Source organism: Oncorhynchus masou, chromosome 32, assembly GCF_036934945.1.
Source record: "Oncorhynchus masou masou isolate Uvic2021 chromosome 32, UVic_Omas_1.1, whole genome shotgun sequence".
Taxonomy (NCBI): domain Eukaryota; kingdom Metazoa; phylum Chordata; class Actinopteri; order Salmoniformes; family Salmonidae; genus Oncorhynchus; species Oncorhynchus masou.
This window is the reverse complement of record NC_088243.1, coordinates 35,152,098-35,180,038: the sequence shown is the minus strand read 5'-3', so window position 1 is coordinate 35,180,038 and position 27,941 is coordinate 35,152,098. Positions and strand designations below refer to the sequence as shown.

Below are 27,941 nucleotides of genomic sequence, written 5' to 3'. Positions count from 1 at the left end.
GGCAACGGAACAGGAATGACCCCTGTCTGTGTGCGCGCATTTGGCTACCACTTTGTGTAGCCATTAGCTATGATGCTAATGTAATGACAACTGTCTTCTGGTAGATGGAAAAGTTCCCAAAAACCTTCTTGATGAAATGTTAACTACAAAGTAGCCTATGTCTACCTGACATAATGATATCGTGATTATCTGCATCAATCTAGTGGCATTTGTTTTGCAAAGTCTGCAATCACATAAGCACTACAGAAACATTGATAACCAAACAACGGTCTATGGCTGGTGGCAGTTGAATTAAAGTGTAACTACACCCAAAAATGTGAGCATTTTTCCCAGACCTCAAAAGTGGTCTCCTGATGTAGTTTAAGCTTGTTGTGGACTTAGCACACCCAATTTAGCTGTTAAAACCGTTAAGATACTATAGGCCATTTTAATGCATAGCATTCTAGCTTCTCTAAATCATCAATCTTTGCTGCAGTATTCATCATTCAGCCTCTGAGACCGAGGCAGAAGCAGATGTCATAGATACTCGCCTGTTTGGAGAGCACTTGCTGGAAGGATGCTTGCTCATAGAGAGATGTCGTAGGAGTTGCTTTAAAAATCCTCTATTCCTTTTCTTTCCCATTATGTGAAACAGGAAATCTCTATACTGGCAGAGGAGAGAGAGAGAGACAGAGGATGAGTCTGTCACTGTATGGAGTATAATCCTGGGGAATGGCAGAACTCTGCCGGAGGATAATTTATTCAACTTGTCTCTCAGAGATTCTGTGTGGAAGAGTCAACTTCAGACATCACTGCATCCTTTCACACAGCAGTAGCGGTGTTGTCATCCTCTGGACGGCAGGTAGCCTAGCGGTTAAGAACGATGAGCCAGTAAACAAAAGATTGCTGATTTGAATCCCTGCGCTGGCAAGGAGGATTTAAAAAAATTCGGCTCTTGAGCAAGGCAGCACCAACAACTGCTCCCTGTGATTCAGAGGCGTTGGTTTATATGCTGCGGAAGACTTCGGTTGAATGCATTCAGTTGTGCAACTGACTAGGTATACCCTTTCCCTTCTGTCTGTAGAAGGAAATGCACAGAGTTTAACCAAACTGCCATAACACAGAGAGAAGATTAGACCTGAGTTGCCATTGCTGTAGCAGTACGTTTTCTTTCTTTTTGGCGGCATTCAACATTTTCCTCTCTCAGTTTTGTTTGACGGCATGATTCTGAATTACACAACTACGGAGTTTCACTTATCTACTTTCTGTTTCCTTTTAGCTCTCCTCATACTAGATATATTTAGCATGGTTGTGTTAAGTAGACAAGGCCCACCGAGTGGAACATGTCCCACATAAGGAATGCATTACATTCATACTGATGGATATTTATAGCAGCACGGCTGCTGGTCTCACAGCTCCTTGTCTTGCGCCAATAGCAGAGACTAAGATTAAAAACCGTAAATTCCTGTTAAAGTATGATAGAATGATATAATCTAAATTACAGAGTATGGACTACACTCTTAGGAGGAAAAAAAAAAGGTTCCATCTAGAACCTAAAAAGGTTATTCGGCTTTCCCCATAGGAGAACCCTTTAAAGAAACATTTTTGGTTCCAGGTAGAACCTTTTTTGGTTCCATGTAGAACCCTTTCCACAGATGGTTCTACATGGAACCTAAAAGGGTTCTACTTGGAACCAAAAAGGGTTCTCCTATTGGGACAGCCAAAGAACCCTTTTTGAGTGTTCTGTATTGGTTAACTCCGGCCCTAGTTGGCCATAGATCACGAACTGCTTTCCGCTTGGTCCCTTCTCTCATATAATCCTCCAATAAAAAAATCAGCATCCATCCCCGCCTCTGATTTTTGTTTGTTTGACTTTCAATTTCTATGGTTTCTCGTGAAATATAGTATCTCCTTTACTTTATGGGGTTACAGTTTGAGTGGAAGTGCAGGAGTTTATGGGCTGTGTAGTTTACTGGAGGATTGCTGCCTGGAAGAGGCTTGCTTTTGTTCTTAATATATTTTCATGTGTTTACTGTCAAATAAATGAAATATGGCCGGTCTAACTCTTTATGACCAAACACACAATACTTTATGGCTAGGAACCCTGTGTTCCATTGTTATATTTGGCCTGATTCTCATTTCTGTGTGTGATGAGTTTAGCAAAGTATTGTTCATTTCTAATAACACTCAGTAACATTTCATTGTTGTTGATTCAATGCACTGAACTTGCGTTCTTGGACAGAAATTCAATAAACAGTTAATCTGAAGAGTCCTTTTTACAGAAAGATGAAAATAAGACTTTGTCAATCTGCGTCCGCTGATGCTATTCCATTCGTATTCGACTGTCTTTGTCTTGTGACCCTTTTGTCTATGTTTTATTCAAGTGGAGGGCAAGTGCAATTAGAGTGAAATAATGGTGTTGGGTTGTCTAAATAGAGAAAAGCTGTCCTCTGATTAAGTTAAATGCGGTGGCGAGGTGGGCTGGGATGTCCGCCTTTGGTGACAGATCAAAGAGAATGTGGTTTTAATCTAGTGATGCGGCCGCGGTGGGGGCCGTGCACTGATGCACCTCAAAGTGCTCTCGTCAGGGCTTTGACGGATGACATCGCCGCTCCAGAATGATAGGCTATTATTTCACTTTGCCTTGGATAAATGGCAATGCTAGCTGCTACCTGTCCCCCTCACCTTCCCTCGCCTCGCAGCCTGGCACCAACAGACAGACAGGGGAGGGAGGGAGTTGGGAATAAGAGGCCTGAGCTCTGTGGGACTGTGCCATTTTGTGATCATACTTTCTCTTTTTCCACCTTGTTGTTCTGGGTGACTGAGGACAATGTGCTGCTGTAGTGACAATGACATTTGATAAGCGGCTTATTTGATAATGTGTCTTTCTCTCTCTCTCTCTCTCTCTCTCTCTCTCTCTCTCGCTCTCTCTCTCACACAAACACACACACACACACAAACACACACACACACACAAACACAGACCAGCAGTATTCATGGTCTCCCTCTCAGCACTTCGATGAAGAAAGCAACTCCCCTCCTCCACCCAGGAACATGAAGGCTCTATCGGGCGGGCGGCCCAGCCAGCTCCAGATCACCTCGGCTCACACCTGCGGCCTGGCCGACTGCGAACACTCCCTGGACCACCATGACTCCCGCACCCCCTCTTACCTCCTTAGCCCCACAGAGAGCTGTCCCATGGAGCACCGCCGCTGCTCTCCCCATAGCTCCATCCACTCTGAGTGCATGGCAATGCCCGTCTCCGTCTCCATGGCCAACACAGACCACTCCATCTCCAGCAGCACCTTTCCCAGGATGCATTACAGTTCCCACCACGACGGCAGCGGGTCACGGGACAGTGGTGGTGGTGGAGGAGGTGGTGGTGGTGGATCACGGGATCGAGATCGAGACGAGTGTGGCTCGTCGCACGGCGGCAGCGGTAAAATGAACAGAATCCCGGCCAACCTGCTGGACCAGTTTGAGAAGCAACTTCCGTTACATCGCGACGGCTTCCACACACTGCAGTACCAGAAGACGCACACCACCACCACGGAGCAGCGCAACGAGAGCCCCGGGAGGATCCGACACCTGGTCCACTCTGTCCAGAAGCTCTTCACCAAGTCCCACTCCCTGGAGGGCTCGTCCAAGATGAACGGCACCAAGGGGGACTCGCACCGGGAAGGCTCCCACCACCACCATCCCAACCACCATGGACACCACAAACACAGCAAGCGCAGCAAGAGCAAAGAGCGTAAGTCATCAGACAGCAGCGGGAAGCAGCGCTCCGGGGTGGCGGGCTGGTGGAGCTCGGACGATAACCTGGACAGTGACAGTACGTACCGGACGCCCAGCGTCATGTCCCGCCAACAGGTGGACCACATCAGCCACTGCTACCCCGACTCTGTCCACAGCCACTACGGGGACCTGTCGCTCAAGACCTCCAAGAGCAACAACGATGTGAAGTGTTCCGCGTGTGAGAGCGTGGCCATGGCTCCTGAAGGGAAGTTCATGAAGAGGAGCTCCTGGTCAACGCTGACCGTCAGCCAGGCCAAGGAGGCCTACAGGAAGTCTTCCCTAAACCTGGAGAAACCCATGATGCCCACAGACCTCAAGCCCAACCTCAGGCCCTGCCACTATCTACAGGTGAGTCACTCATATAATCCTAATATGTCCGTTGCTGGAGCCATGTTGCTGGAACCACAGTAATGTTATAGATAGGCAGAGAGATGGATGGGATTGGCAGAGAAGCAGACAGATATGTACAGTACGGACAGACATAGGTCCGCTGGTAGGCTGATTTAGAGAAGCTATTGAAGAGAGGTTGTATTGTCATTAGCAGTCAGTGTAGAACCGAAGACTAGCTAGGCTACATGCTAACACTCAGAAACACTGCAAACAATGAGGCTCGTTGATTAGCACTCATCTCAGTAAGCCTGCCGTTAACATGGCCTTCCATTCTATCAGCGGCTTATATTCAATAGAGAGTAGAGTCCAGATAGTTACTATGATGTTGTTTGTCTCAGCTGGACTTCTGATAGTTCTGAGATTTAATCACTTGTATTTCCCTGTCCAGGATATGAATCACCTGTCAGGGGATCAGCAGGGTGGTAGCAGTGAAAGGGACGGCACAGTGGGAGCAAATCAATTACTGTATCAATGAATGACACCAGTGACAAGTCGGGAGTGCAAAGAAAAGACTCGGGATCAATGCCGATTTGAGCTTGTTGTCGTGCTGTTTCTCCAAGCTGTCAGTTGGTCTGTATCGGTGTGTGAGAGCACTTAGTTCATGGCCAGGATCCGCTTGGTGGGAAACCCTGGTGGATTGTGGTGAACGGCATTAAGATCAATTCAAAGGGAATCAGCATTTTTGTAGTTGATGGTCCAGGGGTTTTATGTTGGGGTTGTTGTAGTAAAGGGTAGGCCATTTGTTTGGTAATGGCAAGTCCCTTACCAACTGCACTCTGAAATAACTATGTATATCAAACAATGGTATTTGTGTATGATGAATCAATATCAAAGCTCTTAAGACAATGAAAAGTACATGTTTTACAGTAAACATGCAACCCATGAGGTATGATCTGCTGATAATCTCAGGGAACATTGAGTGGGCTACTGCCTGGAGCTAAAACCACGTGAACTCCTCAACACTCAGAGAAACACTCCTCAGGGACACTCCATGAAGTGGAAGGTGGTGGAAATGTTAGATGCTGTCTTAAATGGACAAGAGGTACATTACTCAACCCACCCACCATTCTAATGGGGAGTCCGGCATTGTGTCTGACTATTAGCTGACGTAAACAGAAAAACAGGAGCTTGTGGTCTGTGACTAATTCCAAGCAACTGTACATAAAGCACTTTTAAAGGTGATGAACTCCAAGCAACGTTGGGGCCTCTACTCTCTTATCTCTCTAAGTGTACTAAGCTCTCTCTGAGACAATGATGATAGGAGACGGTAATGTATTCTTCATCTGTTCATTAAATGGGGTGTCTGAACGCCCATAAACACGTTGATTGTTCTATAAATAGCCTGGCCCATTCTATTGGTTCTCTGCCGCAGGGCTATTTTGAGTCTCGGTTGTCAATCGGCCACGGGTGACGCATTTCCCCTGGGGATTGGTGCCCTCTCTCAGAGGTGAGCTAGCTACCAGGGAGACAGGGGGAAATAAACAGACTATTCTGGTCTCTGGCTGGCTGGCTGGCTGGCTGACTGGCTGTCTGTCTCACTGTCTGTCTCTATCTCTCTCTCTTTCCTTATCAACAGGAGCGGTGAGTCAGGCAGATTGAGTTGTTATACAAGAACATTACTATAACTTTAGGCAACATCCTGTTGCTGTTCTGCTTTGTTTTCCTATTTCGGTTTTAGGGTGCAATCCTATAGATTAAATGAGGAAGACAAATTTCAGTTGGAAGGCATTCAGTTGTGCAACTGACTATGCATCTGGTTTTCCTTTCCCTATAAAGATAGTTGTTGTTGTTTGTTGTTGTGGGAGGTGAGGTGTTTGTGGCACTCCTTATGGTTTGATGTGCCGGCAAGGGTATTATATTTTTGTGTTTTTAATTATTTTTTTAAAATAATTTTTCAAAAACTTTTATTAGAAATTCGGTTTAGTTTCAGTTAGTTTGCAGACTCGAGTTACTAGTTTTTATTCCGTTTTGGTTTGAAAGAAACATTTATATTTTGTTTTTATTTTATTTCAGTGTTAGGAACAGGATGTGGCCTATGCGTGGGAGGCTATACCAAAATGCTGTGTATACCAAAATGCGGTGTATACCAAAATGCGGTGTATACCAAAATGCTGTGTATACCAAAATGCTGTGTATACCAAAATGCGGTGTATACCAAAATGCTGTGTATACCAAAATGCTGTGTATACCAAAATGCGGTGTATACCAAAATGCTGTGTATACCAAAATGCTGTGTATACCAAAATGCGGTGTATACCAAAATGAGGTGTATACCAAAATGCTGCGGTGTGGTTCGAGGGGAACACAAACATTTTGAGAAAGTAGAGATCACTAGTCGGGACCAAGACGTGCACGGACACCAGTGGATACAGCAATCAATTCAGGCTACAAGTTTGCCTAATGACAATCAACGAATGTCATTACACTTCTTGGTATTTTAATAGATGCCCATTTTCATTCATCAAATGACAGGTGCAAAGTGCACTGTTTTAGATGCTGGAATTATTTTAGAGTGGATGAACATGTACAGGTAGCAGACCAAAATGCAGCGTGGTGGTTATTCATGTTCTTTAATAAAAGGAACTAGACATGAAATAACTAACAAAACAATAAATGTGTGAAAACCTATACAGCCTATCTAGTGACAACAAACACAGAGACAGGAACAATCACCCACAAACACACAGTGAAACCCAGGCTACCTAAATATGGTCCCCAATCAGAGACAATGACTAACACCTGCCTCTGATTGAGAACCATATCAGGCCAGACATAGAAATAGACAAACAAGACATCCAACATAGAATGCCCACTCAGATCACACCCTGACCAACCAAAACATAGAAACATACAAAGCAAACTATGGTCAGGGTGTGACAGTTGTGTCCGTGCCACATTTAAAGGTAATACATTTTTACAGTTAAATGACATGGCTTTACTGCTAGGCCCACACATTTTTTCACACATTTTCACATATAGGAACATCAATTCAAATGTTATTTGTCACATGCAACGAATACAACAGGTGTAGACTTTACTGTGAAATGCTTACTTACGAACCCTTTCCCAACAATGTAAGAAAGGAAATTTTAAAAATGAAATAGTAACACACTAAAATGCCATACCGGGGGAAAAAATGGTATCTACTTTCACCCAGGTCTAAAGCACACTGTTAAAGTCTGTTGTCCTCGGGAAGAGGTTGCCGTTTGCATTGTCTACGTGCAGCTAGCTGGTGGCTGTCTCACTTTGTCTTTTTCCTTTAATTGTTTGAATGCTTCTTTGTGGTGTTCAGGTGAACTTCAAGTTGGTAGGGGTTTTCCCTTTGATCTCCATACCACACCTGTACCATCTTCTAACACAACAATACATTTACTTTTGACTGTCACAGCAATGTCATCAAAATAATAATAAGGCGACCAAAGGAAGTGTTGGCTTTGGGGATGACCAGTGAAATATACCTGCTGGAGCCCGTGCTATGGGTGGGTGTTGCTATGGTGACCAGTGAGCTGAGATAAGGTGGGCCTTTACCTAGCAAAGACTTATAGATGACCTGGAGCCGGTGGGTTTGGCGACGAATATATAGTGAGGGCCAGCCAACAACAGGTCGCAGTGGTGGGTAGTACAGTATATGGACAAAACGGATGACACTGTGATAGACTACATCCAGTTTGCTGAGTAGAGTTTGAGGCTATTTTGTAAATGACATCGCCGAAGTCAAGGATCGGTAGGATAATCAGTTTTACGGGGATATGTTTGGCAGCATAAGTGAAGGAGGCTTTGTTGCAAAATAGGAAGCCAATTCTAGATTTCATTTTGGATTGGAGATGCTTAATGTGAGTCTGGAAGGAGAGTTTACAGGCTAACCAGACACCTAGGTATTTGTAGTTGTCCACATATTCTAAGTCAGAACCGTCCAGAGTAGTGATGCTAGTCGGGCGGGCGGGTGCAGGCAGCAATCAGTTGAAGAGCATGCATTTAGTTTTACTAGCATTTAAAAGCAGTTGGAAGCTAAGGAAGGAGTGTTGTATGGCATTGAAGCTCATCTGGAGGTTTGTTAGCATAGTGTCCAAAGAAGGGCAAGATGTCTGCAGAATGGTGTCATCTGCGTAGAGGTGGATCAGAGAATCACCAACAGCAAGAGCAACATGATTGATATATACAGATAAAAGGGTCTGCCTGAGAATTGAACCCTGTGGTACCCCCATAGAGACTGCCAGAGGTCCGGACAATAGACCCTCCGATTTGACACACTGAACTCTATCTGAGAAGTAGTTGGTGAACCAGGCGAGGCAGTCAAATCAAAATCACATTTATTTGTTACATACACATGGTTAGCAGATGTTAATGCGAGTGTAGCCAAATGCTTGTGCTTCTAGTTCCGACAATGCAGTAATAACCAACGAGTAATCTAACCTAACAATTCCAAAACTACTACCTTATACACACAAGTGTAAAGGGATAAAGAATATGTACATAAAGATATATGAATGAGTGATGGTATAGAACGGCATAGGCAAGATGCAGTAGATGGTATCGAGTACAGTATATAGATATGAGATGAGAAATGTAGGGTATGTAAACAAAGTGGCATAGTTTAAAGTGGCCAGTGATACATGTATTACATAAAGATGCAGTGGATGATATAGAGTACAGTATATACATATACATATGAGATGAGTAATGTAGGGTATGTAAACATTATATTAAGTAGCATTGTTTAAAGTGGCTAGTGATATATTTTCCATCAATTCCCATTATTAAAGTGGCTGGAGTTGAGTCAGTGTGTTGGCAGCAGCCACTCAATGTTAGTGGTGGCTGTTTAACAGTCTGATGGCCTTGAGATAAAAGCTGTTTTTCAGTCTCTCAGTCCCTGCTTTGATGCACCTGTACTGACCTCGCCTTCTGGATGATAGCGGGGTGAACAGGCAGTGGCTCGGGTGGTTGTTGTCCTTGATGATCTTTATGGCCTTCCTGTGACATCGGGTGGTGTAGGTGTCCAGGAGGGCAGGTAGTTTGCCCCCGGTGATGCGTTGTGCCGACCTCACTACCCTCTGGAGAGCCTTACGGTTGTGGGCGGAGCTGTTGCCGTAACAGGCGGTGATACAGCCCGACAGGATGCTCTCGATTGTGCATCTGTAGAAGTTTGTGAGTGCTTTTGGTGACAAGCTGAATTTCTTCAGCCTCCTGAGGTTGAAGAGGCGCTGCTGCGCCTTCTTCACCACGCTGTCTGTGTGGGTGGACCAATTCAGTTTGTCTGTGATGTGTACGCCGAGGAACTTAAAACTTACTACCCTCTCCACTACTGTCCCATCGATGTGGATAAGGGGGTGCTCCCTCTGCTTTTTCCTGAAGTCCACAATCATCTCCTTAGTTTTGTTGACGTTGAGTGTGAGGTTATTTTCCTGACACCACACTCCGAGGGCCCTCACCTCCTCCCTGTAGGCCGTCTCGTCTCTGTTGGTAATCAAGCCTACCACTGTAGTGTCGTCCGCAAACTTGAGTCTGCCGATAAAAATGCGGTGATTGACAGAGTCTAAAGCCTTGGCCAGGTCGACGAAGACGGCTGCACAGTACTCTATTTTTCCGATGGCGGTTATGATATCATTTAGGACCTTGAGCGTGGCTGAGGTGCACCCATGACCAGCTCGGAAACCAGATTGCATAGTGGAGAAGGTACGGTGGGATTAGAAATGGTCGGTGATCTGTTTGTTAACTTGGCTTTCGAAGATTTTAGAAAGGCAGGGTAGGATGGATATTCATTTATAACAGTTTGAGTCTAGAGTGTCTCCCCCTTTGAAGAGGGAGATGACCGCGGCAGGTTTCCAATCTTTGGGGATTTCAGACGATACAAAAGAGAGGTTGAACAGGCTAGTAATAGGGGTTACAACAATTTCGGCGGATCATTTCAGAAAGAGAGGGTCCAGATTGTCTAGCCCAGCTGATTTTGCAGCTTGTTAGTGAGCATAGGACAGGACAGAGATAGAGTACAGTTGGCTTCTTCCTGAAATTCCAAATGTTGGGAATCATATGTGGCATCAACCATCGCTCTCTCTCTCTGGCAGACTGATTACACAAATTAGTCCCAATTACCCTGCCATGAACCCACACACACACACACACACACACACACGCACACACAAACACACACAGAGGCCCTCGTTAGTACCTGTTGGGGAGGAACAGCAGGTTTGATTTAGATGCAGTAAGGTGACAGTGACAATGCAATTAAGCCCTGGACGTGACCAGCTCACCTGACCAAGATTCAGATTTACTACCGACTGCTGCTCTTGGCACACTGCTCGGCCAAAATGCCACAACACAATATCTTTGTTTACGGTTTGTCTTAGCCTTGATTAATTCACTTTCACCATTTAACACAACTCTCTTTTCCTTCCAGAAGAGTACAAAGCAAGGATTAGGCTTTGATAGTTTTGCTGATAAGGCAATGCGGCAGGATTTAATAAACCAATGAACTGCCATGTTAACTTGCCAAAGGTGGATGGTTCAGAGTGAGAAAGCCTGTGATTAAAGTCAGAGTAAAGTTGCAGCACTGCAGAAACCACAGTCTCTCTCTCTGTGAGGGTGAACCAGATAGACACAATAAACCCACATCATCAGAGATGGGCTGTAGCCTCACTCAAAAGCCTTACACTCAAAGGACGGCATAGGTAAATAAATAAATAATAAAGTGCATTCAGAAAGTATTCAGACCCCTTCCCCTTTTCCACATTTTGTTACGTTACAATCTTGTTCTAAAATTGATTTTAATGACAAAGCGAAAACAGTTTTTTTTAATTTTTTGCAAAATTATTCAAAATACAAAAACTGAAATACATTATTTACATATGTATTCAGACCCTTTGCTATGAGACTCTAAATTGAGCTCAGGTGCATCCTGTTTCTATTGTTCATCCTTGTGATGTTTCTACAACTTGATGGTTTGGAAAGGCACACACCTGTCTATATAAAGTCCCACAGTTCATGTCAGAATAAAAACCAAGACAGGTTGAAGGAATTGTTGGTAGATCTCCAAGATAGGATTGTGTCGAGGCAAAGATCTCAGTAAGGGTACCAAAAAAAATTGGCAGCATTGAAGGTCCCCAAGAGCACAATGGCCTCTATCATTCTTAAATGGAAGAAGTTTGGAACCACCCAGACTCTTCCTAGAGTTGGCCACCCAGCCAAACTGAGCAATCGGTGGAGAAGGGCCTTGGTCAGGGAGGTGACCTAGAACCTGATGGTCACTCTGACAGAGAACCAGAGTCCCTCTGTGGAGATGAGAGAACCTTCCAGAAGGACAACCATCTCTGCAGCACTCTACCAATCAGGCCAATATGGTATAGTTGCCAGATGGCCACTCAGTAAAAGGAACATGACAGCTGCTTGGAGTTTGCCAAAAGGCATGTAAAGGACTCTCAGACCATGAGAAACAAGATTCTCAGGTCTGATGAAAATAAGATTGAACTCTGTGGCCTGAATGCCAAGTGTTACATCTGGAGGAAACCTGGCACCATCCCTACGGTGAAGCATGTTGGTGGCAGCATCATTCTGTGGGGATGTTTTCAGCAGCAGGGACTGGGAGACTAGTCAGGATCAAGGGAAAGATGAACGGATTAAAGTACAGAGAGATCCTTGATGAAAACCTGCTCCAGAGCGCTCAGGACCTCAGACTGGGGCGAAGGTTCACCTTCAAACGGGACAAAGACCCTAAGCACACAGCCAAGACAATGCCAGAGCCTAGACTATAACCTGACCGAAATCTCGGGAGAGACCTGAAAATAGCTGTGCAGCGACACTCCCCATCCAACCTGACAGAGCTTGAGAGGATCTGCAGCGAAGAATGGGAGAAACTCCCCAAATACAGGTGTGCCAAGCTTGTAGTGTCATACCCAAGAAGACTCAAGGCTGTAATCTCTGCCAAAGGTGCTTCAACAAAGTACTGAGTGAAAAAAAAGTACTGTCTGAATACTTGTGTAAATGTGATTATTATGTTTTTTTCTGAGGTAGTGAAGTATAGAGTCCCCAGCCTTCTTTGCCCTGACAACGGAGTCCAACAACCTTATGATGGGAGAGAAGACCATTAGCTGCAGCCTACCAGGCAGGCAGTGAGACCCAGACCCAGGACCATCCAATACATAACCCAGACCAAGAAAGAGAGAGGTAGAGCGAGGTAGTGTGAGAGAGAGAGTCAGAACGGAGGGGGGGGGGGGGGGGGGGGGGGGGGGGGGGGGGCAGAGATAAAGACATAAATAACACCCCTCGCTAAAACACACTGAATCATTCTCTTCCCACAATCCTCTCTGGAGACATGATGGAGCGGGGAGGGATTATCACTGATTGAGTTGTTTAGCGACGTCGCGCCAGGGAAGCCAGGTCTATCCCCCTTTCTACTCTGGCTGGGTCCTGTTTTAATGGCGCTGACTTGTGTTCCTCGCGGGAGATGACCTGAGTGGAACGGAGCTGCAGAGTTAATCAATGAAATGCACTGCAGGAGCAGCAGCAGGGCCTACAGCCTACAGCCCATCCCCCTGGGGAGGCCTATGGGGCAGGAGCAGCAGCAGGGCCTACAGCCTACAGCCCATCCCCCTGGGGAGGACTATGGGGCAGGAGCAGCAGCAGGGCCTACAGCCCATCCCCCTGGGGAGGCCTATGGGGCAGGAGCAGCAGCAGGGCCTATGGGGCAGGAGCAGCAGCAGGGCCTACAGCCCATCCCCTGGGGAGGCCTATGGGGCAGGAGCAGCAGCAGGGCCCATACAGCCCATCCCCCTGGGGAGGACTATGGGGCAGGAGCAGCAGCAGGGCCTACAGCCCATCCCCCTGGGGAGGCCTATGGGGCAGGAGCAGCAGCAGGGCCAACAGCCTACAGCCTATAGCCCATCCCCCTGGGGAGGCCTATGGGGCAGGAGCAGCAGCAGGGCCTACAGCCTACAGCCCATCCCCCTGGGGAGGACTATGGGGCAGGAGCAGCAGCAGGGCCTACAGCCCATCCCCCTGGGGAGGCCTATGGGGCAGGAGCAGGGCCTACAGCCTATAGCCCATCCCCCAGCCTATGGGGCAGCAGCAGCAGGGCCTACAGCCTACAGCCCATCCCCCTGGGGAGGCCTATGGGGCAGGAGCAGCAGCAGGGCCTACAGCCTACAGCCCATCCCCCTGGGGAGGCCTATGGGGCAGGAGCAGCAGCAGGGCCTACAGCCTACAGCCTACAGCCCATCCCCCTGGGGAGGCCTATGGGGCAGGAGCAGCAGCAGGGCCTACAGCCTATAGCCCATCCCCCTGGGGAGGCCTATGGGGCAGGAGCAGCAGCAGGGCCTACAGCCCATCCCCCTGGGGAGGCCTATGGGGCAGGAGCAGCAGCAGGGCCTACAGCCTACAGCCCATCCCCCTGGGGAGGCCTATGGGGCAGGAGCAGCAGCAGGGCCTACAGCCTATAGCCCATCCCCCTGGGGAGGCCTATATGGGGCAGAGCAGCAGCCCATCCCCCTGGGGAGGCCTATGGGGCAGGAGCAGCAGCAGGGCCTACAGCCTATAGCCCATCCCCCTGGGGAGGCCTATGGGGCAGGAGCCCATCCCCCTGGGGAGGCCTATGGGGCAGGAGCAGCAGCAGGGCCTACAGCCTACAGCCTACAGCCCATCCCCCTGGGGAGGCCTATGGGGCAGGAGCAGCAGCAGGGCCTACAGCCTACAGCCCATCCCCCTGGGGAGGGCAGGAGCAGCAGCAGGGCCTACAGCCTACAGCCCATCCCCCTGGGGAGGCCTATGGGGCAGGAGCAGCAGCAGGGCCTACAGCCTACAGCCTACAGCCCATCCCCCTGGGGAGGCCTATGGGGCAGGAGCAGCAGCAGGGCCTACAGCCTACAGCCCATCCCCTGGGGAGGCCTACAGCCTACAGCCCATCCCCCTGGGGAGGCCTATGGGGCAGGAGCAGCAGCAGGGCCTACAGCCTATGGGGCAGGAGCAGCACAGCCCATCCCCCTGGGGAGGCCTATGGGGCAGAGCAGCAGCAGGGCCTACAGCCTACAGCCCATCCCCCTGGGGAGGCCTATGGGGCAGGAGCAGCAGCAGGGCCTACAGCCTACAGCCCATCCCCCTGGGGAGGCCTATGGGGCAGGAGCAGCAGCAGGGCCTACAGCCTACAGCCCATCCCCCTGGGGAGGCCTATGGGGCAGGAGCAGCAGCAGGGCCTACAGCCTACAGCCCATCCCCCTGGGGAGGCCTATGGGGCAGGAGCAGCAGCAGGGCCTACAGCCTACAGCCTACAGCCCATCCCCCTGGGGAGGCCTATGGGGCAGGAGCAGCAGCAGGTCTACAGCCTACAGCCTACAGCCCATCCCCCTGGGGAGGCCTATGGGGCAGGAGCAGCAGCAGGGCCTACAGCCTACAGCCTACAGCCCATCCCCCTGGGGAGGCCTATGGGGCAGGTGCAGCAGCAGGGCCTACAGCCCATCCCCCTGGGGAGGCCTATGGGGCAGGAGCCCAGCAGGGCCTACAGCCCCAGGGCCTACAGCCTCAGCCCATGGGGAGGCCTATGGGGCAGGAGCAGCAGCAGGGCCTACAGCAGCCCATCCCCCTGGGGAGGCCTATGGGGCAGGAGCAGCAGGGTCTACAGCCTACAGCCTACAGCCCATCCCCCTGGGGAGGCCTATGGGGCAGGAGCAGCAGCATCCCCCTGGGGAGGCTATGGGGCAGGAGCAGCAGCAGGGCCTACAGCCTACAGCCCATCCCCCTGGGGAGGCCTATGGGGCAGGAGCAGCAGCAGGTCTACAGCCTACAGCCTACAGCCCATCCCCCTGGGGAGGCCTATGGGGCAGGAGCAGCAGCAGGGCCTACAGCCTACAGCCCATCCCCCTGGGGAGGCCTATGGGGCAGGAGCAGCAGCAGGGCCCATCCCCCTGGGGAGGACAGCCTGCAGCAGCCTACACAGCCCATCCCCCTGGGGAGGCCTATGGGGCAGGAGCAGCAGCAGGGCCTACAGCCTACAGCCCATCCCCCTGGGGAGGACTATGGGGCAGGAGCAGCAGCAGGGCCTACAGCCTACAGCCCATCCCCCTGGGGCAGGAGCTGCAGCAAGGCCTACAGCCTACAGCCCATCCCCCTGGGGAGGACTATGGGGCAGGAGCAGCAAGGCCTACAGCCTACAGCCCATCCCCCTGGGGAGGACTATGGGGCAGGAGCTGCAGCAGGCCTACAGCAGCCCATCCCCCCTATGGGGCAGGAGCTGCAGCAGCCTACAGCCTACAGCCCATCCCCCTGGGGAGGACTATGGGGCAGGAGCAGCAGCAGGGCCTACAGCCTACAGCCCATCCCCCTGGGGAGGACTATGGGGCAGGAGCAGCAGCAGGGCCTACAGCCTACAGCCCATCCCCCTGGGGAGGACTATGGGGCAGGAGCAGCAGCAGGGCCTACAGCCTACAGCCCATCCCCCTGGGGAGGACTATGGGGCAGGAGCAGCAGCAGGGCCTACAGCCTACAGCCCATCCCCCTGGGGAGGACTATGGGGCAGGAGCAGCAGCAGGGCCTACAGCCTACAGCCCATCCCCCTGGGGAGGACTATGGGGCAGGAGCAGCAGCAGGGTCTACAGCCTACAGCCTACAGCCCATCCCCCTGGGGAGGACTAGCATCCCCCTGGGGAGGCCTATGGGGCAGGAGCAGCAGCAGGGCCTACAGCCTACAGCCCATCCCCCTGGGGAGGACTATGGGGCAGGAGCAGCAGCAGGGCCTACAGCCTACAGCCCATCCCCCTGGGGAGGACTATGGGGCAGGAGCAAGGCTGAGAGCGCAGGGCTGGAAATGCACAGGTCATTCACACATTATCTGGAGAACTGGACTAGAATCTAGAATGTATAGTCTATCCTATTAGGACAGGATCAGGGCTGAGGCCTGAGGCCACACACAGGGGAACGCCCAAACAGTCTGGGAGAGGAGAGGGACTGTAGCTACTGTACATCTCAGGATGCGTCCTTTTTCTGCCTCTCGTGTTTTGCCGTCATGTATAGTTTGTAGTGGCTCTCCTCACTTGAGTAAATTCATTACATTCTGCCCATAGATAACTAAGTACACGTTCTAGGATATTCTATCTTGTTGCAAGCAGCATGAACCATTTGGACCTTGACTGTGTAGATTTGTATGTTCTCTTCCTCCATGCAAACAGCCCTGTGATGTGTGTGTATTCATTAGGATGGGAGACACGGAGATGTCTGGTTTGTTGTCTCTACACAGGGGGGGATCCACCCGTGTATCTAGTTTATTAGCAAATCCCAAATGAAACAAATCTCACCACAGTGTGTGGCTGTCCTCTGGCGCTCCTTCCTTAATTAGACGTCTAAAAATATCAAACTCCTCGAAGACTTAATTAACCCATCGACTCTGGTGAGCGTGCAATGTTTGTATGTGTGTGTGTGTGTATGAGTGTGTGTGTGTTTTGGACCAGACGTCCTCACAAGCGTAGTAAAACACGAACAATTTAGACAAGTGGGGACATTTTGCCGGTTCCCACAAGGAAAAAGGCTATTTTAGGTTTAGGGTTAGAATTAGGGATAGGAGTTAGGGTTAGGGGTTAAGGTTAAGGTTAGAGTTAGGTTAAGGGGAATAAATTGTTTGGACCACACAAGGATAGTACAACAAACGTGTGTGTGTGTGTGTGTTGGTGTGTTGGTGTGTGTGTGCGTGCGTGCGTGCAAGCGTGTGTGTCATCTGAAGGGTATAAAATGATATCTCCCTTGGTATGTGTGTGTGGCCCAGTTTTGCTTATTTGTGTGGCATCATCATGGCACATTTTGCAAGCCCCTTACTCTGGAATCATAATATTATGACTTTCAATGCCTTATGACTTTCAACACACAAGCCCTATTGACTACAGCCAGCTCTCTACTGTCAGATCATTGGTAAGTCAAGCTCATCACCAAGCTAGGGACCCTGGGACTGAACCCCTCCCTCTGCAACTGAATCCTGGACTTCGTGATGGGCCGGCCCGCTGACCTTCAACATTGGGACTCCTCAGGGGTGTGTGCTTATTCCCATCCTGTACTCCCTGTTTACCCACAACTGCGTGACCACGCATGACTCCAGCACCATCGTCAAGTTTGCTGATGACACAACGGTGGCAGGCCTGATCACAGACAACAATGAGTCAGTCTAGAGGGCTCCCGAGTGGCGCAGCGGTCTAAGGCACTGCATCTCAGTACTAGAGGTGTCACTACAGACCCTAGTTCAATTACAGGCTGTATCACAACCGGCGGCGCACAATTGGCCCAGCGTCATCCGGGTTAGGGTTTGGCCAGGGTAGCCCGTAATTGTAAAATAAGAATTTGTTTTTAACTGACTTGCCAAGCTCTTGATACTCCCCATCCCGGATCCGGGATCGTGAATAAAGCCTCAGGCTCATTAGCTTAACGCAACGTTAACGATTTCTGAAAATCGCAAATAAAATGAAAATAATGCACCTGCTCTCAAGCTTAGCCTTTTCTTAACAACACTGTCATCTCAGATTTTCAAAATATGCTTTTGAACCAAATCACTAATTTGTGTAAGAGTATTGCAATCTAGCTTAGCATTTTGAGTAGCATTTAGCACGCAACATTTTCACAAAAACCAGATAACCAAATAAATAAAATCATTTACCTTTGAAGAGCTTTGGATGTTTTCAATGAGGAGACTCTCAGTTACATAGCAAATGTTCAGGTTTTCCTGAAAGAATCTTTGTGTAGGAGAAAACACTCCGTTTTGTACATCACATTTGGCTACCGAAACGAACCGAAAGTCACCAAAATGTCAAACTTTTTCCGAATTAACTCCATAATATCGACTGAAACATGGCAAACGTTGTTTAGAATCAATCCTCAAGGTGTTTTTTCACATATCTCTTCATTGATATGCAGTTCGTGGAAGCCTGCTTTCCACTCAGAATCGCATGGAAAAATACCAGCAGCTGAAAAAGACGCACCAATTTCGACGGAGGACACCGGGCGGACACCTGGAAAATGTAGTCTCTTATGGTCAATCTTCCAATGATATGCCTACAAATACGTCACAATGCTGCAGACACCTTGGGGAAACGACAGACAGGGCAGGCTCATTCCTCTCGCATTCACAGCCATATAAGGAGACAATGGAAAACGGAGCCTCAAAAATCCTGCTGATTTCCTGGTTGCCGTTTCATCTTGGTTTTGCCTGTAGCTCCCGTTCTAGGGCACCCACAAATTCAGAGTGTTCTCTTTCCAAAGCTATCAATTATATGCATAGTCGAGCATCTTTTTGTGACAAAATATCTTGTTTAAAACGGGAACGTTTTTCATCCAAAAATGAAATTGCGCCCCCAGAGTTTCAAGAGGTTAAATAAAGGTTCATTTTGAGACTTAGCGGTGTGGTGTCAGGACAGCAGCCTCTCCCTCAGCATCAGTATGACTAAAGAGCTGCTCGTGGACTATAGGAGAAAGAGGGAAGAGCACACCCCCATCCACATTGACGGGACTGTTGTGGAGTGGTTTGAGAGCTTCAAGTGACTTGGCGTCCACATCGCTAAGAACTTAACATGGTCCACACACAGTCGTGAAGAGGGCACGGCAGTGCCTCTTCCCCCTCAGGAGGCTGAAAATATGTGGTATGGGCCCTCAGATCCACAAAAACTTCTACAGCTGAACCATCGAGAGCATCTTGACAGGCTGCATCAATTCTTGGTATGGCAAATACATCTCAAAGCCTTACAGAGGGTGGTTCGGACAGCCCAGTACATCACTGGGGCCAAGCTCCCTGCCACCAGGACCTCTACATCCACCCAGGCCAAACACTCCAGCCACCCAGACCATAGACTGTTCACTCTGCTACCGTCCAACAAATGGTACTGGAGCATCGGCTATTGTAATTGAACTCTGCTGTACTTTTGAAGTAAAGCAAAACTGTGACAGAGAGGGCTCTATTGTAACAAACCTAACGCAATACCAAAAATATAAAGAGAAAGAGGGAATGTCCACTCACCGTTATACTGCTCGCAAATGTAATGTTTTATAAACATCATGGATCCATCTTCAGATCATATTTGCACTTCTCCAGAAATAGCAGACGAATTTGCCAATGGACGGTGCATCTTTCTAATAAGTTAAATGAAATGGGGGGAAACCATTCATATATTTATTTCTAAATACGAGATTCACCGGCACAAAAGACACATCTCTCCTTCCATGGGCACTGTACTTCATGGCTGGATAGGCTGCGCTTCCGCTCTCTAAACCCATGCCTTCATCAACTGCGTTACCTTTAAGACCTGCTTTTTGTGGGTCTTAAAATGGCCCATTAGCGCTGTAAAATGGCCCATTAACACTGTAAAATGGCCCATTAGCACTGTAAAATGGCCCATTAACACTGTAAAATGGCCCCATTAGCACTGTAAAATGCCCCATTAGCACTGTAAAATGGCCCATTAGTGCTGCATGAAGTCACTTTTGCGCTTGTTTTTAAGGACAAACCTCAAATATTGCCACCCCTCCCACCTCAGTGCAAGCGAGCTGATGTTAGTCAGGTAAATTACCAAACCTGGTGTTAGCGCTGGAAAATGTCAGTGCCAGACGAAATTGCTAACTAACGTGCGTATGACACTTGCACCTCCTTTGTGCCAGCCAAAAATAGAGCCCGGAGAGAGAAAAAGAGAGAGAGACTTTAGTGGTAACTTCTTTATTTAACGAGCCTCGGATATTTAAATGAGTTTGTAAACAGCATGATGTCATCAGTTCGATTGAATTAACCCCTAGCCATTTGTCCAGCAGCTTCAAATAGTTTCCACAACCTTTCAACAAGTGCCATTATCAAACAGAACACCAGAATATGATACCTTTGTGTTAGGCTTAGGATTTTAGTTTGATCTTTTGAATTTCAGAAGGGATTTTCGTAACAAATAGACCCTCAATTACTCTGTATATTTTTGAAGTAATTATATTGAATTAAACCCAATTCTACTTTATTAAATTGAACTAGAACAGTTCTCTTGCATGGTTTATTTACTGCTCATAGACGTCTTGCATCAGTAAGTAAACCATCCGACAGGAATGTCAAACAGTGTTACCGCTGCTCTGCTGTGGTTTATCATGCAACATGTAACACTCTGAAGGCAAGGAGACACCACATCTCTGATGCTGCTCTCACATTCAATATTGAAGAGCCTTATGATGTGTAATGCAACCTTGGGTAAACACAGCACGATCACACTGCACGTACCTCGCTTTGAGTCTCAATCTGGGAACAGATTGCAGTCGAGGGAACAAGTCTGAGTCAGAAAACATCTTGCCAATGGGGATGATGCCTTGCAAGAGCCTTGTCTCAGCTGCAAATGTCTTACTAGCTATAGAGAGAGAATGATAACAGAATATTACAAGCGATGTACTGTACCTATCTTGCCTGAGCTGTGGTTAAATGTGACTGTGGATGAATCTCCTATTCAGTTTGATCCTCTATGATCCCACTCTCACTACCTTCATTTTACCAATAAACATGATCGAGGACAGTCTGCTTTACACTGCGGCTGAGCCAATAGCCACATTGAGAAAACAACAACTCTCCTGACATACCAAAACCAAACAGCTAATGGCTAACTGTTTTCAGGTCTATGTAACAATGTCCACAGTTTAAAGATAAACTGTACCTACCTACAGTAATTACTGTACCATGTAGGTAAGTACATGTTACTGCAAGTGGGGGCAAAGAAACTTTGAGGTAAACCTGTGTATCTGTAGTACTCATACCATAATTACATTACAGTATCTTCTACAATTTTACTACTTCTGTTACAGGGTACCCAACCCTTCTCTCTAACCCTCTCTCTATCCCCCCCTCCCCCCCAGGTACCTCAGGATGAGTGGAGTGGTTACCCAGGGGGAGGTAAGGACGATGAGATCCCCTGCCGGAGGATGAGGAGCAGCAGTTACGTCAAAGCCATGGGTGATGAGGAGAGTGGAGAGTCTGACTCCAGCCCCAAGACCTCCCCCGTGAAGACGGTCCGGCCAGACGCCCTGGTCAAGTCTGTCACGCAGAGACCACTCCTAGACTCCCAGAGGTAGGCCATGTAAAGTATCCTAGCATGTGGAACTGAGTTAAGAACGTGCCGTAAGATCACTCCACAGCTAGCTTGAAATGTCACGGATGGAGCCATTCAAATCGGTCCCTTTTGGGTGCCTCAACCTGTTGGAACGTTGTCAAGGAGGGTGGTCACGTATGTTGCGAAGCAGAAGATCACTGGTTTGAGCCCAGTATGGGGCAGTCAGACATTGGAGGAAGCTAAGCAGTTAGTAGCACACTGACCCCCATTACACAGGTAATGCCAAAGATTTGATCCCAGATCTGTGGTTAATAAGGGCACGTTCTAGAACTTGTAGAATTACCAAATAAATGAATAAATGAATCAGATTGAATTTCTATAGCAAAAAGTTTAGTGTCATTGTTTATAAAGCTTTGTTAAGTGTGTGCACTGGGGGTATAAAATGAATGAATGCTGGAATGGATTAGACAGGCCATAATGCAGACACAATCACAGAAACGAGGTTAGGATGATAATGGCATGACGTTAGAACAAATGCAGCAGATTAACATGAAATTAGATTACAATACTTGTCCATTGGATGAGACGAGCAAAATTCTAACACACGAACAATGGCTCAAGCAAAAACATATCCTCGATAGATGATTCAATAAGCGGGACAAGAATGCTGTTGTTTGCCTTTTTACATACTCTGTTGGAAGACAATGTCATTGTTGGACTATAAAACTGCATATTCTAGTTATTTTTCTTTACATTAAAGTCAGTGAGGAAAAGTAAAACCAAAATGATCCAATGTTGTTATTTCCATTGAAATGTCTCCCCATTACAAATCTGGTTTCAGAATAGTTTTAGAGCCTTGAATTAGTTACACATAGTGTTTAAAGTGGCACACAGGTTATTTTCTCTGTGTCTACTTCTACATGAAAGAATACTACAGTATACTATGGTATAATATGGTATTATTATGGAAAACTATGGTATTCACTAAAGTGTTTTTGCGGACTTTACAGTACTTTTTACTGTAGTATTTACTGTTAACTATAGTATAAATACTGTAGTAAAAGAAAACTATAATATTTTCTATGGTAATTAATATAGTGCAGATTGTATACTGTAGTATTTAGTGTAGTGTTTTTGCAGACTGTACTATACTGCAGTATTTATTGTAGTGTTTTTTCAGATTGTAGTATACTGTAGTGTTTATTATAGTGTTTTTGCAGACATTACTGTAGTATTTACTATAGTGTTTTTGTTTTTTATTATCTTTGACATAAAGTGGTGGCTATCTCCTTCAGGAAACCTACTGGAGAAATACGAGCAAATTTTCCATAACCTGTTGGTAGGACTGGGGTCTGAACCGGTAATAATATATTCTATAACCTGCATAGAACACAATATGGTCTACACTTGGCATGTAGGCTTCTCACTTATGGGTGGCACACATTGGTATATGGGGGAGGGGAATGGACAGGGTATATGGAAATGAAATACTGTATAATTTACTATAGTTTTAAAAAAGTATAGTGTTTTTGCAGACTAGTGTTATATTTGATTTGATTTTTGCCCCCCTTTTTGTGATATCCTATTACAATCTTGTCTCATCGTTGCAACTCCCCAACGGGCTCGGGAGAGGCAAAGGTCGCGCTGCTTCTTAATACCCGCTCGCTTAACCCCGGAAGCCAGCTGCAGCAATGTGTCAGATGAAACACCGCTCAATTGATGACTGAGGTCAGCTTGCAGGCTTACGGCCCGCCACAAGGAGTCGCTAGAGTGCGATCAGCCAAGTAAAGCTCACCCAGCCATACCCTCCCCTAACCCAGACGACGCTGCGCCAATTGTGCGCCGCCCTATGGGATTCCCAGTCACGGCCAGTTGTGATACAGCCTGGGATCAAACCCAAGGCTGTAGTGATGCTGCAACACTGTGATGCAGTGCCTTAGACCGCTGTACCACTTGTGAGGCCCCGGACTGTAGTGTTTTAGTGGACATTACTGTAATATTCTTTTGTAGATAATACTTCAGTATTTACTTTAACATTCTACAATATACTACAAAATTCTATAGTAAGTACTACAGTATGTAGAATAATCTACAGTATACTGCAATTTACTATAGAATTCTATAGTAAGTACTGTAGTATTCTATTGTAAACGGTAGTATTTTTTCATACGGGCTGTTTCTTGTCCTTGTATGGTTTGGTAATTGTCCTTGTCAATGGCTGCTGTGTTTGCCCAGTGTTTCTCCCATTTCCTTGTTACCACACTTCCTCACCTTCACCCCTGGGGCACTCTCATATATCATTCATATCCTTGTCAATTTAGGTCGCAGAGCAGTGGCAGAGTTATATTGCAATAAAAACGTAGTCATTTTATGAGATCCTGTGGTAGTTCAAAGGTGGATCTGAGTGTAAAATCCATCTCCCATAGACTTTCAGTCTAAATGGTTTTAGAGTTTTGTCTTGAATAAAAGGTGTTCTTCATTGTGCCAGTGCAGGTATGAGAAAGTCACTATTCTCTGAGCCACAGCTATAGTTTATTCTTTATTGCGTTTTTAATTTTAGCATTATATCAGACATAAATACATTAAATTGTACTTGGCGAGTCCATCTTTCCCTGATGTAATTGTTAATGTTGCGCCACTGTCTGCCAGTGCAAGCACACTTTCATTCTTCCTCAAAGGCCACTCGTCTCTCTTTGTTCACGGTTGAATATGGAAACAGTAATAACAGGAGAGTTCAGGAGTCCATTGTATTAATGTTCCATTATGAAACCCTCCTCCCAGACCAGCACTTTCAGAAACTCCTATTTCTCTATGCCTATTCTATTCTCCTGTGTCAGTCAATACAACACTGTGACTGACATGTGCTGGACTATGAATGTACAGGTCTCCATTAGATGAATTATTTTCTTGGCACTCGCATAACAGGCTGCTTTGTGCTAGCACAGTCTTCATTTTGGAAAGGAGAAATGTTTTGTCAATGATATTTTGGCATACCAAAAATTCTATATTTCTTCTTGGTCATTTGATTGACACCCTTACATTTAACAGCAAAAGTGCCCGTATAGAGATTGATGTAACATGTCAAAGTTGTGTTGTTAATACAGTGCGAAACCTATTGCCATAGGTAAATGCAAACGTGCCCGTTGTCATTCTTGTCATGGAGATTCTATGCATCTCTATTCATTTCTACGGCGCTCGTGGTATCCCTGCTGTACTGCGGCATCAGCTCTATGTTGGGTCTTGATCCACTTATGACAGTCATGATAGTAGCCTACCTCACTCTGTGTGACTGGTGTTTCTCTCCTCCCCAAACCCTGCATACTGCAGCAGCTCTACTCATTACCATTCAACACAGGTTGCTAAATTACCGTTAGGGTACAGCAAGGCTTTTTCCTGGAAAATACTGACGTCACAACAAAGTGGAGCAAACACTATCCCTTAACACTCACACCACTGTCAGCCTGACACAACTAAAATGAGTTACCCAGGATTCTGGGGTGTTAATTACATTTCATTTACACTGCTTTTTTGTGTGTGTGTTTTTTTTTTTGGCAACGGATTATTATTATTTTGTCTGATAAGTTTAAATGAATTTTGAACGGTTTAAAAGTCCTCTGTGGGTGTATACGTCGTTGACGTGTGAAAGCACGCCAGTGCGATCGGACACGCACTCACGCAGTACTACACAATGCAGCAGTTTATTATATGATGATAGTGGCTTTGCTCATGCCCTTCATCAGCCTATGATCCAAAACCAGTAGCTATGAAAACAACACGGTTTCGGGATTTGGGTACTAACAATTTACACTCCATTAAGAAAGACACTAAAAAGGGAGTGATTTAGAGGATGGAGCAGCAGATATCCATTACACGTATTATGCTCCAAGGGTCTCTCTGGATAATGCCTCTCTCAGCAGTTAGTGCAGGAGCCTGCTGCTCTTAGTGAAAGAGGAATATCTATATGGATCATTTTATGTTGCCCGGCCTGCCTCAGAGTCCAGTGACAACACAAGTATGGAGACAGTTGAAGTCCCTCCTGTATTCACTGTAGACAGTGTTGGGCTCCCTCAGCATGTTAGCGTTGCAGTGTTGGGCTACCTGGTTCAGGCCAGGCTGAAGGATGCCTGCTGTGGAGGCCTTTCATTCATGACTGAATAGTATTTGCTTTGTCTTACCATTTGTCTTCCTGTGATACGTCAGGACTGCTCCGGTATTGCCTGTCTGTGACGCCTATTGCAGCTATTGAAGTTTGAGCCTCACCTCTAGGCCCAGTAGTTTTGGCAGTAAAAGGACACAAGGAGAGAACCAGATGCAGGCACAGGAAGCAGATGGTTAGAGTTCAAGATGTTTATTAACAATCCAAAATTGCTAGGCAAGAGAATAGTTGTGGACAGGCGAAAGGTCAAAACCAGTTCAGCGATCCAGAGGTACAGAATGGCAGGCAGGCTTGAGGTCAGGGCAGGCAGAATGGTCAGGCAGGCGGGAATGGGGTCCAGAAACAGGCCAAGGTCAAAACTGGGAGGACTAGTAGAAGATCATAGACGAGCATGCACACAGGAAAAACCACACTGGTTGACTTGAACATACAAAACGAACTGGCACAGAGAGACAGGAAACACAGGGATAAATACACCAGAGAAAATAAGCAACACCTGGAGGGGGTGGAGACAATCACAAGGACAGGTGAAACAGATCAGGGTGTGACAGGCTGACCTTGAGGCCCAGAGTTTTGCCTGGTAAGGTCACATGGTCAGTAAAACTCCTGGCCCTACTATTTTCCCTTTGAATTGTGCATGTTAATTTTGACTACTTAGGAACTCAAAAGAGACTTTATATATTAGTTGTTTTAGACCCTGGCTTGTGCCATACTTTTTCTCTGATCTGAGTGGTACTGCTGATCTGAGTAGTACTGCTGATCTGAGTGGTACTACTGATCTGAGTGGTACTGCTTATCTGAGTAGTAATGCTGATCTGAGTGTAATGCTGATCTGAGTGGTACTGCTGATCTGAGTGGTACTACTGATCTGAGTGGTACTGCTGATCTGAGTAGTAATGCTGATCTGAGTGGTACTACTGATCTGAGTGGTACTGCTTATCTGAGTAGTACTGCTGATCTGAGTGGTACTACTGATCTGATCTTATCTGAGTGTACTGTATCTACTGATCTGAGTGGTACTGCTGATCTGAGTAGTAATGCTGATCTGAGTGGTACTGCTTATCTGAGTGGTACTGCTGATCTGAGTGGTACTACTGATCTGAGTGGTACTGCTTATCTGAGTGGTAATGCTGATCTGAGTAGTACTGCTGATCTGAGTAGGACTGCTTATCTGAGTAGTAATGCTTATCTGAGTGGTAATGCTGATCTGAGTGGTACTGCTGATCTGAGTAGTAACGCTGATCTGAGTAGTACTGCTGATCTGAGTAGGACTGCTTATCTGAGTAGTACTGCTTATCTGAGTAGTAATGCTGATCTGAGTGTAATGCTGATCTGAGTGGCACTGCTTATATGAGTGGTACTACTGATCTGAGTGGTACTGCTTATCTGAGTAGTAACGCTGATCTGAGAAGTACTGCTGATCTGAGTGGTACTGCTTATCTGAGAAGTACTGCTGATCTGAGTAGTACTGCTTATCTGAGTGGTAATGCTGATCTGAGTGGTACTGTACTGCTGATCTGAGTAGATCTGAGTAGTACTGCTTATCGTAACTGATCTGATCTGAGTAGTACTGCTGTACTGCTTATCTGTGATCTGATCTGAGTAGTACTGCTCATCTGAGTAGTACTGCTTATCTGAGTAGTAATGCTGATCTGAGTGGCACTGCTGATATGAGTGGCACCTGACATGAAAGCTCTTATAATATCATGGCTCACTGCTTGTTTGGACTGAATTGGATTGGATTTGAGTCACGTGTGTGAGCAAGGTTTTATTTCTGTTCCCACTTGAAGCAATTTCCTCTTCCTCGGGGTCGCGGTGGGTGTAAATTTGACGGCAGAGGTTCCTGTAGCTAATTGTGTTAAAGTGAGAACAGCCTTTGGTTTGTGTCACGTCCCTCTCATAGCTGACAGGGTGGCTCTTTATCCACTTTCCCACCAATAAAGAATCCATCACCATCAACAAGCCTGTCTCTAGGCCATTCAGCTGAAACGCCTCACCACAAGAGGGGCTGACGTTGATGGTCATTTTAATTAATAATAAATTAATGTCATTTGTATCGGATTTCACGCCGCGATACAAGGGACTAGCCAAACTCATTTAAGGGATGTATTATTGGTGATGATGACTGGAAAGGCATTTAAATAAAGTATCACTGCATAGCTGGATAAGTTAATGAGTCAATCAGGCATGGTACACATAGCGTTTGATAGAGGAGCAGAGAAGCACTCCTCACTCATTGGAGAGAGGCACACTTTCTCTAATGGCTGCCTTCTCATTGGGAATGGGGGGGGGAGAGACAAGATCTACGCCAAGCGAAATCAATCCCAGCTATTTGAGGCAGGTTTTAAAATAACATTTTTTTTCTCCAAATTATGATTAGCCTGTTGTGTAGCATTCGTAATGAATTAAAATGAACATGCGTGAAGCATTTGTCAGTTACTGATGTGACAATTGGCAAATAGTCATTCGGATTGTGTATCATACTTGTTTCTCACATCTCATTTTCGGAGAGAAATCCCATTCCATTGATTAGTTGCTGTTTGAGACACTAATTCGTTGTTTGTTGAGCTGTTCCCATAAGATTTTACTATATACAGTAG

At 46.8% G+C, this 27,941-nt stretch overlaps 1 protein-coding gene across 1 annotated transcript in view; it reads left to right on the top strand.

The window, feature by feature from the left end:
• The first annotated feature begins 2,970 nt into the window (after window positions 1–2,970).
• The window catches only part of LOC135526011 (disks large-associated protein 2-like), a 56,842-nt gene continuing 31,871 nt past the window's right edge, over window positions 2,971–27,941 (top strand). Inside the window, exons 1-3 of the mRNA XM_064954029.1 lie at window positions 2,971–3,319; window positions 3,383–4,122; window positions 20,992–21,203. Of these exons, the coding sequence (XP_064810101.1) occupies window positions 3,034–3,319; window positions 3,383–4,122; window positions 20,992–21,203 (1,238 nt within the window). The 5' untranslated portion in view covers window positions 2,971–3,033. The remainder of the gene's footprint in view (window positions 3,320–3,382; window positions 4,123–20,991; window positions 21,204–27,941) is intronic.